Raw genomic sequence first — 19,517 nt, 5'->3', positions numbered from 1 at the left:
AGACCGTTCGACTTCCAAAACGCTCAAAAACCAAGGATCAATGGGCTGGCTGCAAAGTCAATGGGGGGGAGGAAAAACTCGCCTCGGAAGCCGTTCGACTTCTGGGACGTGTTCAAAAACGGAAGCAATTACTTCCGGGTTTTTGGCATTTGGGTTCCGAATTGTTCGGCTTCCGAGACACTAAAAAACCGAGGTTCCACTGTAATTCCCTGGCACGGACTCCCTAATTTATAGCATGCAAACTGTAAAATTAATGTGTGACGGGTGCCTATGTTTTTGCACTCAAGTTTGAACCTTTTTTTAGAGGCAGGGAAGGAGGAGCGATTTCAAACCTGGGCATAAACTTGCTTGTGTTTCTCCACGAAAATCCCGTCACCGATCGAGGATGTGCCAGATACACAAAGGCGAAATGAACCGGTGTGGAGGTCCTTTTCTGTTCCTCACTCTCTTGGGGGAGAAGAGAGGATTTCCAACCAGTCATCGGATACCAGACTTTTAAGAGACAATCATCCTAGACAAACCAACACATAGCAAATTGACAGTGTACGTGCATAATTACAGTTGTGGTTTTTTTAAAAAACAGCTGCAGGAAAACAGAAATTAGATTAGGGCTGTAGTGATGTGGGAGGAAGGAAGGGCCCTTGCATGTAGATGTTCTTGCATGTAGAAGGTCCCAGGTTCAGTTGCTAGGGTCTGCAGATAGGACTAGGAGAAACTTGCCTGAAACCCTCAACAGATGCTTCCCATCTGTGTAGATATTGCTTCCTACATGGTGGGCACAGCTCAATGCTTCTCCCCCATAACTGAGATCCAACTCCAAAATGACAATTAGCCATACAGAAGAAACAAAATATAAATAATATCACCAGTTCTGCCTTGGTTTTGCAGCAGACAAAATGGTCTTCTGAAGACCACTGTTTGCGTTACTATTATCGTTACCTATGGAATATACCGTCTTTCCCCGAAAGTAAGACATCCCCCCCAAAATAAGACCTACTTCCAGTTTTGCCTCTCGCTGTAATGTAAGGCATCCCCTGAAAATAAGACCTCCTCGATAATAAGAGCTCCCCTGAATATAAGGCCTCCCCGGAATATAAGGCCCCTGAAGCTACCATAAGGCATCTGACTCCTCTGGACCGTAGTGGAGGGCGGTGCCACGCAGCTCACTGATTGGCCGCCACGCAGCCAGAGCTGTTCAGGCAGTGCAAGGTCTCTTTAAATCAGAGAGCCCGCGCCCCCGCAAGGACAAGCTGCAGCCTGCTGCTTGCTCTGCCCTGGCGGAGTCTGGCTGACTCACAATTAGACAATAAATGTGTACCGTATTCTTCTTCCATGGAAAAATAAGACATCCCCTGAAAATAAGACCTAGCGCATCTTTGGGAGCAAAAATTAATATAAGACACTGTCTTATTTTTGGGGAAACAGGGTACTTTAACAAGTGAACTATCCGCAGTAGTGTGTTGGCCAATGTTGCACTTAAAAGGGTTTGGATAACTAATATAAGGTGATGAACACATTAAACAAAACGTTAATCACTTAACTATTTGTTTGGGCGAGATTGAAACCACAGATTACATTGTTCAACACAAGAGGCACAAGGGACCGGTGGTCTTGCTCAACTCTCTTTTTTTCTAGCCATGAAGAACCAATAAACCTTGAAGGATCAACGAGAGACAATGAGAATGGGCCTCACTACACCTTGTACTTAACTGCCTTAACCTGAGTCAGACCAAAGGTCCATCTTGCCAAGGTGGCCAAAATGAATATATATAAGGCTACTGGGAGGTGCTTGCTGAGACTGATGGGAGTTGTAGTTCAGCCATGTTCGGAAGGACAACATTCCCCACCCCTGGTCAATACTGACAGGCCAGTGGTTCTCTGGGGTTCCGGCTAAGAGTCTCTCCCAGTGCTTTCTAGATATGCCAGGGATTGCATCTAGAGGTGCAAACTGTTGTTATAAGAATTCTAAGGTCCCAAATATAAACGTTCGTAAATTTACAAGGCAAACACGTAAGTATATAAACCATGTGTCTAAAATAGTACGGGAGAACAATCCTGAAGTCATTTTGACTCTCCCAGTGGCCTCAAATATTTCTCTGCAAGCAGGAAGGAAATGGGAAAGCCTCTCCATTGCCTTTTGTCTTAAGGGCGTTACTTGTGTGGGTGAATAGGGTGAGCCTGTGAGCTGGATTCAGGAATTAAAGTATTTACCATCACAAAAGAATGGCCGGGCTGGCCAGGTGGAGCAATCAAGTGACCATTATCAGTATCCTGCCAGAAAGGATTTGTGCTGTAGCCCGCCCCTGTGATGTATTTCTGCTGTAGACCCACATCCTTCTGTGAAGTATGTATGGTGTTTTGGGGGGTGGTCTCTGGCTAAAGGGTGGGCAACTTCAAAAGTCTATATAAGGGCTTGCACACCATTGTTCAGGGTTCTTCCTCCCTCCTGCCTGTGGCGAGTGGGGTCCCTGTTGCAACAGTTAATGAAGATCAGGCTTACTAGCTGACTTGCTTCTCAATATTATCTGGTTGGCCTCTGTTATTTTCTCCTTCCAATAGGGAACCTACTTAAGGACTCTATACGGGCTCTTGGATACCCCATAAGGGAAAAGGAGCAGTTTTTCTTACAACAGTTTTATAACACTGTGGAAGACTGAGGTTGAGTTTAGGACCTTCTGCGAAAAACACAGACTGATCTACTGGCAGAGAGAGTGTTCCTGGAGCCCAGAGCCCATTGGCTCCAGTCCCTGGCCAGGCTCTGACCTCACAACCAGCTGTGGAATCCTGGGGAATGTTTTGTTTCCTAGGAGGCCAGGTGAGTTATTTGAAAGGATCCCTGGGTCAGTTGAAAGCCCAGTCAGTTGGAGCAGTTAGCAGCCATTCAGATCCCTTCTTCTGTTCTTGTCTTGTCTTGAAAGCTGTTCAGATGGACTGACTGACTTTCTAGACATCTTCAGTTTTCTACCCCCATGGAACAATGTCCCGCTGGTTGCGCAGAAGGTAAAGTCATGGGAAAGAGGGGAGACATCCTGAAGATTCATGCCCCCCACAACATGCCCAGTTTTTAAAGATGAGATTTTGAAAGGTCACATAACCTTGGTTATCTGACCTTTCTAAATCCCTTCTAAATCCCATACTGGGTGTTACATGAGCCAGCAATTTTCCCAGGGAGTTTTCTGATGAATTTTGAGTTCCCTTTTTTGTCACCATCCAAATTGCAGCAGAATTACCACCCCCACCCCAAATATTCAGGAGAATGCCCACCCCACCCCCAATCATACCGCCTACAAACAGGATGGGGAATTCTGGGAGATCATTTTTCACTCAACCCTAAGATACACACCCCACCTCTGTAGGGCTCCCACCTGCACCCTTGGGTGCTTTCTTCCTCAGCTACATTTCCAGCATCTTGAATTAGTTTCCCAAGTCCCATCAGCCCCAGGCAGCAGGTCCAGGGGGGCAGGGAGGGGGGGGAGGGGAGTTGGAGTCCCGCAGCAACATCTGTAGGGCACCAGGTTTGGGGAGGCTTGATGTAGAAAACATCAGGGTAATTTAGCATCATAACACTGGGTGACTGGCCAGGAGTTTATTTTGGTCCTGATCAGGTGAAGCCAGAATTAGCTATTTGCTGTCCAATGTGGAAAATGGAGCAAATGGTCTTGCTAGTCATCCTCAGGAGAGCAGCCCTGGGGAACAGCTCTTTGCAAAATGAGAAATGGGTTATGAAACATGCCTGATGAAATGGTGCATGCTCTAGTTATCTCCCACTTGGACTACTGCAATGCGCTCCACGTGGGGCTACCTTTGAAGGTGACCTGGAAACTACAACTAATCCAGAATGCGGCAGCCAGACTGGTGACTGGGAGTGGCCATTGAGACCATATAATACCAGTCCTGAAAGACCTACATTGGCTCCCAGTACGTTTCCGAGCACAATTCAAAGTGTTGGTGCTGACCTATAAAGCCCTATCTGGCCTCGGTCCAGTATACCTGAAGGAGCGTCTCCACCCCCATCATTCAGCCCGGATACTGAGGTCCAGCTCTGATGGCCTTCTGGCATTCCCCTCATTGTGAGAAGCGAAGTTACAGGGAACCAGGCAGAGGGCTTTCTCGGTAGTGGCGCCCGCCCTGTGGAACGCCCTCCCATCAGATGTCAAAGAAATAAACAACTATCTGACATTTAGAAGACATCTGAAGGCAGCCCTGTTTAGGGAAGTTTTTAATGTTTGATGTTTTATCGCATTTTCAATATTCTGTTGGGAAACCCAGCCACATGCGTGGGGGTATAAATAATAAATTATTATTAAAATGAAACACATTTACACTAGATAGACTATTAACCTCTGTATGGAGTTTAACCATGATCATGAGTCAGTGACAATGAGTTCTTTATGAACTACTTTTAATATAACATGCCACCCGTGTAGTGTGTAGTTTGGCCCCAAGAATGAGTTCACTATGAAGGTTTTATTTCTTCTAATATTTAAAAGGTTGCTGGCTCTTAAAGGCTAGAAAAACAAGAGTGAGGAGCACAGGCAACCTCCATTGTACTGACCCACATTAAAAGCAAGTCACAACTATGCTGCCTAAGCGAAATCACACTTATTCTGGGGTAGAGATGGGGGGAGAAGAGAAGAATTACAGCCTACTCCAACTCCAACTCCCATGAGCCTCAGCGAGCAGAGCCAATGGTCAGGGGTGCTGGGAGCTGTAGTTCACCAATCCGGAGGGCTGCAGGTTCCCTAGACTTGAAGTAGCCAGAGTAGAACACACTCCCAAGCTGCTGTTTGTTAACAGTTATAATGTTCAGTTATGATCTGTATACAGGTACAAGCAAATAAATTCTCCAGCAAAACATACATCAAATGAAAACGGGGAAGAGCATCTCTAGAAATATAACATAAATATCTCTCAGCCACATTTTAGTTAACGGCCAGCCTGCTTAGTGCACACACAGAACGGATACGATGCCTGGCAATAGAAAAGCCATTTTGAAGTCGTAAACCACAAATCATAGATTTACATCCACAACTGATCTGGCACAAATAGCACCTTAGGGAGCGCTTTAGCTGCCTGCCCGCTCCCCCGAAAAACAAATTAATTTTGCAGCTAAGGTTAGGAATTGCTGAGAAGATGGGAGTTAAGGTCATTATGTTGATCATATGAAATGATTATTAGACTGCACTTGCCAAAGAGATATTTAGTGCCCTTTGATACATCAAGTCACTTTCTTCTTAAAGACAGATGCTCAGGGGTCTAGTGTCCCCCACCCTTTAATCCATCTTCCTGCCCCATCTTCTGCATTCCATATTAAGGCCCCAGGCCCGCTGAATATAAATATATACCCAGGGGGAATAAATAATAAACTATTATTATTATTATGTTTCCCATGCATTTTCCTTGTATGGCATTCCCTTTGATTATATCAATTTTTATTGCCTTTTCTTAAAAATTAAGGGCGTTCTTAGCTCAGTGGAACACCAGATGTGTTGCATCCACAAGGGCCCAATCCCTGGCATTTTCAGTTAAAGGCGATCAGGCAGCAGGCTGGGAGAGACCTCTGTCCTGAGGAGCTTCCAGATTTAGCTGTACCCAAATCAATGTCATTCAATTTTAAGTTGGAAGTGGAATAGCAACTCTGCTTCCAGACTTCTAACACACTGTGACCAAGGGGGCAGTGTTGGAGGAAAGGTAGTTCCACCCTGCACCCTGCACAGACACACATACGCACTGCAGTTTAGAGGGGGAAGAAAATAGTCACAGCTACAAGGACAATGCTACATGGCTAAAGTGAGAGAGCTGGCTGCTTGAGGAGAAAAACAGACAATACAGACGGAACTGACTAGAGCAGGACTTTCCAAGCTTGGGTCTTCAGTTGTTTTGGGACTACAGTTTCCATCATCCTTGACCACTGGTCCTGCTAGTTGGGGATGATGGGAGTTGTAGTCCAAAAACAGCTGGAGACCCAAGTTTGGGAAACTCTGGTCTAAAGCAGCCTTTCTCAACCTGTGGGTCCCCAGATGTCAACTCCCATCACCCCTAGCTAGCAAGGCCAGAGCTCAGGGATGATGGGAGTTGTAGTCCAACAACATCTGGGGACCCACAGGTTGAGAACTGCTGGTCTAGAGCAATCTATACAGGCCAAAACAAACAAACAAACAGAAGCAAAAGGAAGAAAACATGAGAAAATGTTTTGTCCAAAACATGATGCAGAAGTGAGTCAACGGCAGGCATAGGCAAACTCGGCCCTCCAGATGTTTTGGGACTACAATTCCCATCATCCCTGACCACTGGTCCTGTTAGCTAGGGATGATGGGAGTTGTAGTCCCAAAACATATGGAGGGCCGAGTTTGCCTATGCCTGGTCAACGGTATGTGGCTATTCCACAATATTTGCTCATGTGGAAGCTGCTTAAGACCCTAGGGAATGGTTGCCAATCTGAGTAGATGGGCTAGAGAAGGGTAGCCAACCTGTGGCTCACCAGATTTTGCTGGTCAACATTTCCCATAATCTCTGACCACTTGCCACTCTGGCTGGGGATGATGGAATCTGGAGTCCAGCAACACTTGGAAGGCCACAGGATAGTCAACCCTGAGCCAGATGGACAAATGATTTGACAGCATAAGGCTACTCCTTATAGCTTTGCAAATTTTCCGTTGGATAACAGCAACTTGCTGAGGAGCAAGTTTCCACCCTTCCTTTTCACCTCTCTTGAAACGCTTTCCTATAATGCTTCTTCCTGATCATTTTCCTGCACCCCTTTTATGAGCACCCTGACAACTGGAGAATACAGAGCTTTACCTACAAGCACTGTCCAAACTCTTCCTCTCTCTTGGTTTTCCATTCATTACATTCTCACCAGGGAAGATGTGATTTGGCTACAGCATACCTGGTTCCCAAGGTTTAGCTACCCTCTTCTAATAACTTGATATTCCCTGATCTTAGCCAAAATGCTAAGAAACAATTACACTTTTTATATTGAGAATATGGCTTGGGAATGAAGTTAGGATAATAAATTATTAGAAGAGATTGCAGAGCTCTCAAAGTACTATCTGAAAGTAATAAATCCTAAAGGGTTTTTTGTTTTTTTGTTTTTTTGGCTGGGGTGGAGAGGAAGGACAATACAATCATCTCTGCAGAGACACAACTAAACAAACAATACGTTTTAGCCAGACATAGTGCTGCGATCACCAATCTAAACCAAACTGAGCCACAATGCAAGAACTAAAATGGCAACCGTCTCTGGCACAGGCAGCAAATGGCTTCCAAGACCATCTGCTTCAGTTACTTAGTCACAGACCTCTGGCGCTGCACACAATGGGGCAAAACAGATGGAGATCGATGGAAATGAAAGAGCCTTTGACAACCTCCTGCTACATCACTTACTACTAACAAAATTCTGAATTAAATGTAATATTGAGAACATAAGAGGTGGCTAACAGATCAGGCCAGCAGTCCACTTTGTCCAGCACAAAGTCTCACAGTGGCCAACAGCTGCCTATGAGAAGCCTACTAAGGGAACTGTTTTGTCTTAATTGACATGTCTAATGTAGGCCTATTAATTTCAGTGGGTCGACTCTGTATAGGCCCCATCTGCACTATACATATAAAGCAGTGCCGTACCACCCTAAGTGCTCATGGCTTCCCTCAGAGCCCATGACACTGGACAAAACACCCACCTCCGGCGGCAGAACTGCGAGAGGCCAAACTACGCCATATTCTCATTTTGCCTCAGGTGGCGAGCCTTGAAAGGAGACCCCCTATCCCTCCCCCCCCACGAGCTACAATTTCCAGACTGGATTAACAATCAACCCCTCTTTCCAGGAAACTCTGGGAACTAACTCCATGTGGGATGTCCTAACATCACCTTTAAAAAAACTACAGCTCCCAGAAACCTTTTGGGGGAAACTGTGACTGTTTAAAGATGCACGATGCTGCTTCAAAGGTATGGTGCAGATGGGGACTTAACTGAGTACAAATAGAATTGCAACTATATAATAACTCACAAAATAATAATAATTATTTATTTATTTATATCCTGCCCTCCCCAGCCGAAGTAGGGCTCAGAGCGGCTAACGACAATAAAAGTAACACCATTTACATAAAATCACAATCACTTAATCGAAATACATTCTAAAATCAATTCAGAATCAAATGCTCATTAATTGTATCAGGGTGTACTTAAGTACAGGGGACGGTAGAAAGCTCAGTGGCATCTACTGGCAGATAACTGGATTTGCAGTAGATCAGGAAGCAAAGGGCTTTTAGAATACCGGATCTGTGTAGTAACTTAACCAATATAAAGGCACAGCTTATCCAGGTCAGCTAGTGTATGGCTTGTTGATGCTGTAGGCAACTGGATCTGACAAGTCACTGGCCATTATTTGGTTCCCGTCGGTAGTCCTCACTGTTCTAATAAAAATCAAAAGCCAGCTCCACAAACCTGAAATCTGTGCATTTAAAACTGCAGCAAATTATTTAATCCTTGAGGGTGGGGGTGGGGACACTGCTAAGACAGAATCACATCGAATGACAACAAAAGACAAGAAGCTAAAAATAAAATGAAAATCCAGGAATCCAAAGCTTTGAATGAATAATCCACTATACATTTGAAAATTCTTTTAATCGAGATTAAATCACCCAACATGGAGAGAATGGTGAGGTGTGGGACACAGGAGACCACAGTTCAAATACTACTTAGTCGTGAAGGTCACCAGGTGACCTCAGATCAGAAGAATGGTTTAAACTGGTACCCACCCCAAACTTTTCAGACCCAAAGCCCACCTGTAGTCACAACCTGGACTATGGAAGCCACTTAAGTATGGGTTTTTTAAAAATTATTTTAATGGCACACATGCAGCTTCATCGCCTCCCTTTCCTATTCCACTCTCTTTCTCAGAACAGTCCCGAGGTCAGTGTCAGAAGGGAAAATATGATTTGCACCCAGAAGACCCTAAATTCATCTCCCTGACATCTCAAATCAAAATGATCAAGAGCAGATAAACCATGTATATTGATGGTCATGAACAGATAAATAAATGAAAAGGCAAAGACCTGAGACCAAGGAGACCTATTAGAGTAGTCAATACTGAGCCGGGTAGACAAATAATCTAACCTAGCATATGACAGCTTCCTATATTTCTCTTCCTTTCCTGGGGTTAGGGCCCTTCAGCCCCATCGGGGTTTGGCATGGTTTGGCAGCCCCAGACACAAGAAGGAGAAGGAACAGATTGGGGAACTAGAAGGTGGGCCCCCAGGGATGGGGCAGGACTTGTTGCTGAGAACCGGGTGCTGGCTCCATAGGTGGGATCAGAGACACCTGTCCAGAAGGAGCATAGGTGTGCAGAACTATGGGGAGACAGTCTCATGTTTGAGCTTGCCCTGCCTCGTCATTCTAAACTGGGTGGGGAGAGTAGTGCCAAGTGTCAGGACTCTTCCTTTTGGTTATGAACCTGTTGCCTTGCTCACGCACCTTGGTGTTCCGACTTCTGGACCTTATGCTTGCTGATAAGCCTGTACTAATATTAGCCTGAAGGAATAGATCTCCCTCACTAGCAAGTAAGAGTCACTGGGTTTGGGATGGGAGCCTGACATGTCTCTTAAAAGACAGTAAGTCTAACACAAAGGACAGCAAAAGCATCTTGCTGCCTCTAGTGCAACATTCCTTAGGCTGCAGCTAGATCCAATTTAGGGTCCTGACTCACTAGCTGAAGACCAGCGCATAAGATGTTATATGGCTATTCCCTGTTAGATACGCGAGGAAACAATTCTATTTTACTAAGCAGAGTTAATACAATTCCTGGCACACTCCAAAAGTGCAATTCACTTTCTTTCTCATCCTTACCTTTCCGGCCGTGGCAAAATATTCGCCATCTGGGGACCATTCCATCAGATGTACAGACACGGCCGTTCTAAAGAGCAAAGCAAGAGAAAAGAATGCAGTTCTCCACTGAAGGGGAATTTACTTTTTTTATGGACACAGCTATGGCAGCCTAAGGTTATTCTCGCCATTGACATCTCGTTACACATACAGGAGAAGTTAGCTAAAAATACTTTAATTGCCGTATGGCAATGATGAGTAACCTGTGGCCCTCCAGGTGCTGTTGAACTACAATTTCCACCATACCTGATCACAGACTTATTCTGGCTGGGACTGATGGGAGATGGAGCCCACCAACATCTGGAGGACCACAGGCAACATCTGCCGCACATCTCTGCTGAATGGCATTACTAACTTTAAAAGCCAATTGTATTACTGAAGCAGGATCAAGGGTTTTGGCACTCTCAGTGAAGCAATGAAATGGTGCTCCATCCCTTTAGCAACCCTGAGGCCTCATAACTCATATTTTTAGAGTTTATCTGTAACTGTTGTCACATTCTCTGTAAAAAAAGAAGAATCTCATGTCAGCGTTCAGTCTGAGCTGCCTGACCCAAATATGCTTGCACCCTGGATTTTGCAGCAACATGAAGCCAACTCCCAGATACACAAAAGAGGCACAATGTTTTCTCGTTGTATACTAGTTTTGTCAGGCACAACATTGTGAGCATTGTTCGAAATGAAAAGAAGACTGCATCTTGAGGGGAAACGACTATTGACTACAACAGAGCTCCGTGGCTAGGCAAAACGCTTTGGAACAGAAGTAATCAGCTGACAGAGGATTGTTTTGAACCAAGTTCTTCTCACAGTAGACCCACTGAAATCAATGAAGCTAAGCTACCTCTGAGGACTAGAGTTGAATACTACTAAGAACCTCATTTTATATGATCCTATAGACCAGAAACAAATTGTGGGTTTTTAGCCCTTTGCCTTCCCCCAACATTTTCCTCCTCTCTTGAGAAGCATCGCTGCCAGTTTAGCATAAGCCACAGTTTGACAACAAGCCAATTTGAACATGACAGCACTGATCCCACCCCAAAATTGGAAATCCACTTCAATCTGTGGTTTCTATTTCTGGTTTGGAGGCATAGTTTGTTGATTCAGATGTCCCTGTAAACAATGGTTTGCGCTAAGCAAAAAACTGGAAGGGAATCTGCATCCATTAGGGAGAACAGGAAGCATGCAAGCCCACAGCTCAAATCCAATCCCCAGTTGTCTGAACCAACTAGAGATTTGTTGTGTTCAGTTATGCTTCCCTGGAAGAAGAAGTCAATATGGTTTGGAATGCACTGGAGACTTTGCACCTAACAAATGTGCATATATACAGAGAAGCTTGTTGCTATTCTGTACTAGGCTTTCAAGTAGTATAAAGGTAAAGGTACCCCTGCCCGTACGGGCCAGTCGTGTCCGACTCTAGGGTTGTGCGCCCATCTCACTTAAGAGGCCGGGGGCCAGCGCTGTCCGGAGACACTTCCGGGTCACGTGGCCAGCGTGATGAAGCTGCTCTGGCGAGCCAGCACCAGCGCAGCACATGGAAACGCCATTTACCTTCCTGCTAGAAAGCGGTACCTATTTATCTACTTGCACTTAAGGGTGCTTTCGAACTGCTAGGTGGGCAGGAGCTGGGACCGAACGACGGGAGCTCACCCCGCCGCAGGGATTCGAACCGCCGACCATGCGATCGGCAAGTGCTAGGCACTGAGGTTTTACCCACAGCGCCACCCGCGTCCCGTTTTCAAGAAGTATACTTGGAGCATAAAGAACATGCAGCTCATTAAAAAGCATATATGGCTTTTTAATGAGCTGCATATGTAAAAATAATTTCAGGTTCTAAGAGCGATTAGGGATGGGACTGTAAGATGTCCCTGCCTTTCCTCCATAATCATAAAGGTAAAGGACCCCTGATAGTTAAGCCCAGTCGCGGACGACTCTGGGGTTGCGGCGCTCATCTCACTGTATAGGCCGAGCAGCCGGCGTTTGTCTGCAGACAGTTTTTCCGGGTCACATGGCCAGCATGACTAAGTCACTTCTGGCGAAACCAGAGCAGCGCACGGAAATGCTGTTTACCGGGGGACTTCCGGGGTGGCGCCATCGGCAATGGCGGACTCCCTCTGAACAGGAGGGACTAGCTCCGCGGGAAACGGGTCTTCTCCACTACGGCGAAGCGGGGATGAAGCCTGTGACCATGGGACTCGGCGGGCACCTTTAGTGCCCCCCCAACTCGCTAAGGAACCCACTAACGGGCTCCGAAGTGAAGAGGGGGAAGTGGCGCGGTGCTGTGAGTCAATTGCTATTTCCGTGGAGCGAAGCCACACAGCCGTTGCCGGAGAGCGCTGCCTTTTTCCTGGGACAATTTGGACTCTAAAATAAGCACCCGTGAGTACTTAGACTTTGAACAACTGGACATTAGATAAGGACTTGCGAGCAGAAAGGAATTGGATTTTAAAAACCTATTTTAATTTGGTACGGAATGGGAAGGTCTAAACAGGAAGTTAGCCTTCCGTTCTTCTGTAGACAGAATAAAGCAAAGACAACGTAAACTAGAGCTTAGAAAATCGCCTTTAAAAGATTGGATTTCATCATTTAAAATTGTGGAACCCCCCTTCGACAGCAGGAGAAGGAGGGGGATCTTTTCCGGACTGTTTAAAGTGAGTTTAAAGTAAAGTAACTTTCCTCCGTCCTGATCCTGGAGCGGGGTGTCAGGACTGACATTTGAAGTTCATTGACCAGAGACAAGCATTTTGACAGATAGCTAAAAGAAGAGAAACATAGCGATTCCACTGCTTCCCTTCGCATCTTTAAGCAACAAATATTGACAAAGTATCTCAAAAAGGGAAACTTTGTTGCAAGAACAAATAGAAGTTTTCCCCCTAGAGGGAGACTGTGTAACTGTTACCAACTCCAGAGAGCCGGCAGCTATTACAGATAACAATCGTGGGAACAGGCATTCGACCTTGCAGGACAATGTATTCAGAAGCTTTGTTGTGTGCTTTCTATAAAACAAATGCCCTACTGGAACAATTACATGAAAAGGTGAATTGGATGGCGACTTCGACTAGAAATTTTGAACAGGCAGTGGGAAATTTTGAACAGACAGTGGGAAAATATGTGGAGCCCACCCAGGAATTAAATCAGGAGTGTGTCCTGACAGAACAGGCCCAACAGGAATATGAGTTTTCGGATTTGACAAATGAACTTGGAAAAAGCCAGATTTGGAAAGAAAAAGTTTGGTTTGGCTTGGAAATGGGGGGCTGGATTGACCCCCCTATGCTGGGATGTTTGGACTTTTCAAATCTGACAATGGGCCGTGAGATGTTTGGGATTGTGGGGGCTCTTAATTTCGGAGGGTCTTTGAAACATGCTTTTAAATACCATATGGAACTCAGTGTTGAATCTGGAAAAGGGGCTGATCTGTCGAGAAGGGTTAAAAATATTGCCAAGCTGGAGTTACCACGAGCAGGAGACAAGGGAAAATACAGTTACAAATATGAAGAAGAGCTGCGGAAGGGACATGGAAGAGACTTGAGGGCCTCGGATATAAGGCTGCCAGGTTAATGGGCTAGATCGACGGGATAATAAGGACTGACAAAACCCGGAACCAGGAGGAAGGGACGTTGGATGAAGATTGGATTTGTTTGTATTTCTTTTTTCTACCATTAAAACTGTTTTATAAAATTGATGAATGTTAGAAAAATGTTGGAATGAAACTACTTGGCTTTGGTAAAGATGTTTAAAGAATTATGAAAGAATATTATGGTTATGAGAAGTTGGTAAGGATAAGATTTAAGTTTTAAGCTTTAAGGTTTATTTTATTATAGAAAGATAAGATTAAAACAGTTTAGGGTAATGTAATGACAGAATATTATGAAATATGGAAAGGATTTGCTGGGATAATTAATAACTAGGATACAAAGAAAGGGAGGAGGAGGAGGTCAAAGAAAGCAGGTAATGACAGTTGAGGGTATGAGAATAATGAATTTGTTTTTAAATGTTTTTTAATTGTGTGTGATGTATTTTTTTTCTTTTTGTCACTTTTTCTTATTTTTGAATTTGTATTCATATGGTTGGAAGGGGTTTGTTTTTTTTTCTTTTTCTACTTTGTTAATTATTTTTATTTTGTATTTTCTACCGCTTTTATTTTATCTGGTAACACTTTGAAAATTTCAATAAATATCTTATTAAAAAAAAAAGGAAATGCTGTTTACCTTCCCGCCAGAAAGGTACCTATTTATCTACTTGCACTTGGATGTGATTTTGAACTGCTAGGTTGGCAGGAGCTGGGACCAAGCAACAGGAGCTCACCCCGGCATGGGGATTCGAACCGCTGACCTTCCGATCGGCAAGCCCAAGGCTCAGTGGTTTACACCACAGCACCACCTGCGTTCTCCATAATCATACTCTCACACAAACTTACTTGCAGTGCCAGACACATTTCCAGTCGCTTAGAACAGGATGGATTTTATCCTCTTTGAGCTCTAAGTTAGGATCATCTTCCTCCTCCTCTTCTAGGATATCACTAGATGGAGGGGCCCATAACTGCAAATAATCTGTTGCAGTCAGCAGCCGGTTACCTGGAAGAAATGGATATTTAAGCAAAGTAGACAGCAATATTTGGCCTACATGCATTTTACCTTCTACTGCTTCTTCCAACATTTGTGAAGGAAAATATGGGGCTGGGGAATCGTGGAGGACAGAATTCTCCTCCACAAAGACTATTGCACTAACATAAGCATCTGCTTTTGTTACTGTCGGCATTATTATATTCAAGACAGTTCCATGTGCTGTTTGTGAGCTGACCCCGCCCCAAAAAAGACACTTAAGAACGTAAATCGAGCCTGAAGAATAGAGAAGAGACACTCTTCAGAATATTAGGGGCAGGGGAAGCGTGGCTATGTTTTTTGCAGTCTTCAGATGAGAACTGGACCATGTGAAAAATGAACATCAGATTTTTAGCTGCAGTTTATTCATTTTCAGCTTTGTATTCTTGTTATAAAAAAGTGCACCTAGACATTCTGCTGTTGGCCCATAACCTAGGTTTAAGGTACCATTTAGCTCCTGGTTTTCATATCTCGGTTTCTAACACTAGAAAGTCCCAAAAGCGGCAACCTTTTTTCATAGGGGAATCACTTTAGTCCCTGGATCAATCTGGCTGCTCTGTTCTAAACTTTTTTCCAGCTCTACAATATGGGCTTCAGGTGAAGCGACCAAAACTGTGCACAGTATTCCAAAGGCAGTCTTACTGTTGTTTTGTACAACAGCATTATGATATTGGTAGTTTTATTTTCAACTGCTTTCCTAACAAACGGAATAACACACTAGAGGGAGGCAAAAGTACCTTGATAATATTAGAGGAAATCACAAAAGATTCCCCCTGAAGAAGATCCCTCACAGTAACATGCTGCAAAGCGCATTAGGAAGTGGGAACTGACTTAATGTTGACTTCGTATTACCTTGAGGATCCCATGCTAGGTTGAAGGTCATAGAACTGAGGAAAAACTGCCCTGTCTTCAGCCATTGACACTTCAGTTGCTGCAGTGCAAACATTACAGAGTTAATTCTTAGGGGGCAAAAAACACATCACACAGGACAGGAGCAATCTTTTCGTCACATAGCTATAAACTGACATTTCATGGTTGTTTTTTTAATATATATATATATATATATATATATATTCATTTGACGTGATTAAGCAGTTACTTTTGCTGTCAAACAGCATTCTTCAAGGGTGACAATTAAAACCAATAACACGCCCCAAATTATGCACTTTTCAAATAACAGATCACAGCCATGGCTGTGGCATAAACACAGGCAACAAATTTGCTTGCACTCCTGCTGTTCTGCATGAATAGCTGATTCATTAAAGAAGGAGAGGGAAGTTATTTTGTGTCCCATGCTTTCATTACAAAGAACAAAACTAAAGTTCTGCAACAGGGAGAGGCGTTCTTCTTATGTACAAAACAATATATTTCTTTAAAAAATAATCATAATCATAAATACATTCTATCTATTCAATGATGAGACATGTTAATACCACCAAACAATGGAAATTAAACTTAATACATCCTTTACAGCACACGTGGGCAACCTCCTGTCTGCGAGTTAACCGTGCCCCCGGGGGTGAGGTCCAATTTGGCCCATGGTGCCATTTTCCTCCAACCATGCCCATCGAATGGCATTTCTAGGTGAAACTGCCAGAAACTATGACATAATAATAATAATAATAATAATAATAATAATAATAATTTTATTTATACCCCGCCCTCCTCAGCCAGAGAGCTGGGCTCAGGGTGGCTAACAGCAATAAAATTTCAGTAAAAACAGAAGAAGAAAAAGGGGGGGAACAATTTAAAATACAGGTTGAAATGCAATTTAAAATGCAGTCTCATTTTAAAAGTCAAAACCATAAGGGGAGGGAAACATAAGGGTCAGACTGAGTCCAAACCAAAGTCCAGACGGAACAGACATGGTGGTAGAGAGTGGAAGGGCTGGGGAGGCTTGCCTGTCAGTTCCAGGAGACGGCAGTGGAGGCTGCCCCCTCAAATTCAGTCTGACCTCAACCAGCCCTCACCTGCCTGCCTACTCCCTTCCTTCCTTGCAGCCAGCCCAGGGTGTTCCCCTGCCTGTCAGCTTCCTCCTCCTCCTTAGTCTCAACCATGGATAGGCAAACTAAGGCCCAGGGGCTGGATCCAGCCCAATCGCCTTCTAAATCTGGCCCACGGACAGTCCGGGAATCAGTGTGTTTTTACATGAGTAGAAGGTGTGCTTTTATTTAAAATGCATCTCTGGGCTATTTGTGGGGCATAGGAATTCGTTCATTCCCCCCCCCCCCCAATATAGTCCGGCCCCCCACAAGGTCTGAGGAATAGTGGACCAGCCCCCTGATGAAAAAGTTTGCTGACCCCTGCAGCGTTTCCCTTACAGAACTCAGCAGAGATGTAGGATAGGAGCAAAACTAGCATTCATTGGCTCTGACTCCACCACCTATGGTTGGCCTCCCTGTCTTCTGCTAACTGCTAGGAATGATGTTACCTGCTCCAAGATAAACAAAAAAAAATAAAAATGGATTTTATATCACGTAATAAATACTTACACAATTTCTCTTATGAGAATTCACCCCAAGGGGCTCAAAAATGCACACGGCATTTCCATAAGAGGCTGCAATCTAGAACAGATTGAGTGAAGAAGTTAGTCTTTAAAAAAAAAAATTTAACTGTGAATATTTTACTATTTATAGATACCAATGCATTCATCAGAGTGTTATGTACAAGGACAGATTCAGGGGAAAAGTAAATTTATACGAACATCGCTTGGCTGTTGTACCAGACGCTAGAGTTCAAGGGATATGCTACAATGAACCACATTCTGTTTATTCAAAAAGAAAGTAACTATTCTTTACATGTGTAATTTCCAGAATGACTGCCAGTAGCATATCATATCATAAAAGGCCAAATTGTGCTCAATTCATAAAGCAGAGTAATTTATTTAAGTGTTAATTAATTCATTAAAACAGATATGATTTGCCAACTAAAACTTCTTAAGGCAGGGTGCAGCCTTAAAGTTTTAATTCCTATATTTAAATTTATTTATTTATTTATTTATTTATTTAAAAAAGAACACTTTCCTGTCTCCCACCGCTCAAAAGTTCTAAAAACCAGGGGTTCCCAAACTGTGGTCTGTGGACCACCCAGAGTCTGCGAGCTACATTCAGGTGGTCTGTGGCATGTCTGTGAAGAACATTTTCAATTTGAATTCCCTAGAATTCTTTGGAATTCAAATTGCAATGCAATCAAATAACATACAAGAAAAAAATAAGCAATAAAGCTGCTGTTAAAAGCATCCAGCATCCAGCACAGTGAATTTAAAATTGCTACAAGAGGCAGAGAAAAATCATAAAGTGGTCTGCCAAGATCCTCAGCAGTTTTCAAGTGACCCATGGGCGGAAAGTTTGAGAACCAGTGCTCTGAAATCCTTACCCTTCCTTGCTGGGAGCACTCCACGCAGCTGACTTGTATGTTTCCATGCTTAGCACCAGGAATAATTTGCACACATTCAAAGTCATTTGCCAGGATAACAATATCGCATCCGGAGCCGTATGCCTAAAAAGAAATGTGTCAAAAAGGATTTCATTATTTTTCATTTTTCAATTACCGCGCTGTACACATGTGTATTTTCTTTTTAACCTGTTTCCAACCTCCCCACCCCAAATCATCACAGGAAGTAGAAACATCAACAATACTACTGTTTTAACACCACCATTAATTTATGTTTCAGTATTGTAACCTGGTGCATGTATGTCAGTCTGTTGTACCCCAAAAGACCCACAGACTGATGGTACCTTAAAAGGCTAACAAATTAATTATGCCATTTTGTAAGAAAGTCAATCCTAAATGTTGGAGGGGATGTACAAAGGAACAAATTTTCATATGTGGTCGTGTTGTGACATTATCAAATCCTTCTGGAATGCTGTCTTCAACGACATAAGCTTGATATACAACAAAACAATTGAAATGTCCCCTGTACTAGCGCTACTTGGGCTTAGGATCCCGTCTGCTCACAATTATCCCAAAGATGACCTCTTAGCCTTTTTATGGATGGCTGTTTGTATGGAGATAGCTAGATGCTGGAAAACCGGTGATGGGCTGAACATTGATTCTTGGTATAACAGAGTATGGTCAATAGGCTGAGAAACTAACATGCCAGGTGAGAGCGGAAAAGGGCAAACACAATCCATATTCCTTTTATAACATATGGCAAATGTTTATTGAATACATATATTGTTCACACTATGGCAGGAATCCACCCAGAACTCATGGGAAAATGTGGCGTGATCTCTCAGAGCAATCAAATGAAACTTTAACACATGGCATGATAAAAGTCTGTAATTTTATAGTTACTTGTTTACTGTTGTAACAATAGTTTTTTCAAAATTTATCTTCTGTACCATGAAAATAACTAAAAACAGTATTTTGAAAAATTAATTATGCCATTCACTAATCACCCTTCTTTGTGCAAAAAGAAACTCCAAACTCTATTTATTTAGAAAAAAATTATATACTGCTGTATCGTATATCATAGTGGTTTAAAAGGTAAAGGTACCCCTGACCATTAGGTCCAGTCGTGGACGACTCTGGGGTTGCAGCACTTATCTCGCTCTATAGGCCGAGGGAGCCGGCGTTTGTCTGCAGACAGCTTCCGGGTCACGTGGCCAGCATGACTAAGCCGCTTCTGGCGAACCAGAGCAGTGCACAGAAACACCGTTTACCTTCCCGCCGGAGCGGTACCTATTTATCTACTTGCACTTGACATGCTTTTGAACTGCTAGGTGGGCAGAAGCTGGGACCGAACAATGGGAGCTCACCCCGTTAACAGTTAAAAGCAAGTTAAAAGCCAAAAGGAAATTTTAAAATGAACAGCAATAGACCGGGGGGAGGGGGGGCGTGTTGTACTCTTAATTGCCTGCATAGGTCCGGCGGTGTTTAAAAGTTGGCACAGAAGGCGTCTGCTGAATCTCTTTTGGCAAGACCTTCCACAGACCTGGGCCAATGGCTCTGAAGTTTCAGTTTCTCCCCTTGTCTATGCATTACAAATTATAAACCTAAACACCAACTACAGTGGTGCCTCGCAAGACGAAATTAATTCG

General features: G+C 43.7%; 1 protein-coding gene and 1 long non-coding RNA gene across 10 annotated transcripts in view; one reads left to right on the top strand and one right to left on the bottom strand.

Annotated features, from left to right (window-relative positions):
• DMXL2 (Dmx like 2) overlaps positions 1-19,517 on the bottom strand; it is a 416,196-nt gene that overhangs the window by 70,662 nt on the left and 326,017 nt on the right. For all 8 annotated transcript variants that reach the window (XM_080980195.1, XM_080980202.1, XM_080980199.1 and 5 more), the window contains 6 exons: positions 17,851-17,973; positions 16,968-17,039; positions 15,328-15,406; positions 14,292-14,448; positions 9,845-9,911; positions 333-511 (listed from right to left, as the gene is read on the bottom strand). In XM_080980195.1, the coding sequence (XP_080836321.1) occupies positions 333-511; positions 9,845-9,911; positions 14,292-14,448; positions 15,328-15,406; positions 16,968-17,039; positions 17,851-17,973 (677 nt within the window). The remainder of the gene's footprint in view (positions 1-332; positions 512-9,844; positions 9,912-14,291; positions 14,449-15,327; positions 15,407-16,967; positions 17,040-17,850; positions 17,974-19,517) is intronic.
• The window catches only part of LOC308462741, a 53,592-nt gene continuing 36,341 nt past the window's right edge, over positions 2,267-19,517 (top strand). Inside the window, exon 1 of one of the 2 annotated variants that reach the window (XR_013979296.1) lies at positions 2,267-3,000. This is a non-coding gene — a long non-coding RNA (uncharacterized lncRNA). The remainder of the gene's footprint in view (positions 3,001-19,517) is intronic. The other variant, XR_013979297.1, reaches the window with a different exon arrangement.

The sequence above is a fragment of the Podarcis pityusensis genome, assembly GCF_964106645.2.
Source record: "Podarcis pityusensis genome assembly, chromosome: 14".
In the NCBI taxonomy this organism is placed as follows: Eukaryota; Metazoa; Chordata; class Lepidosauria; order Squamata; family Lacertidae; genus Podarcis; species Podarcis pityusensis.
Note: the sequence above shows the minus strand (reverse complement) of the source record. Positions and strands in the feature narration are given on the sequence as shown.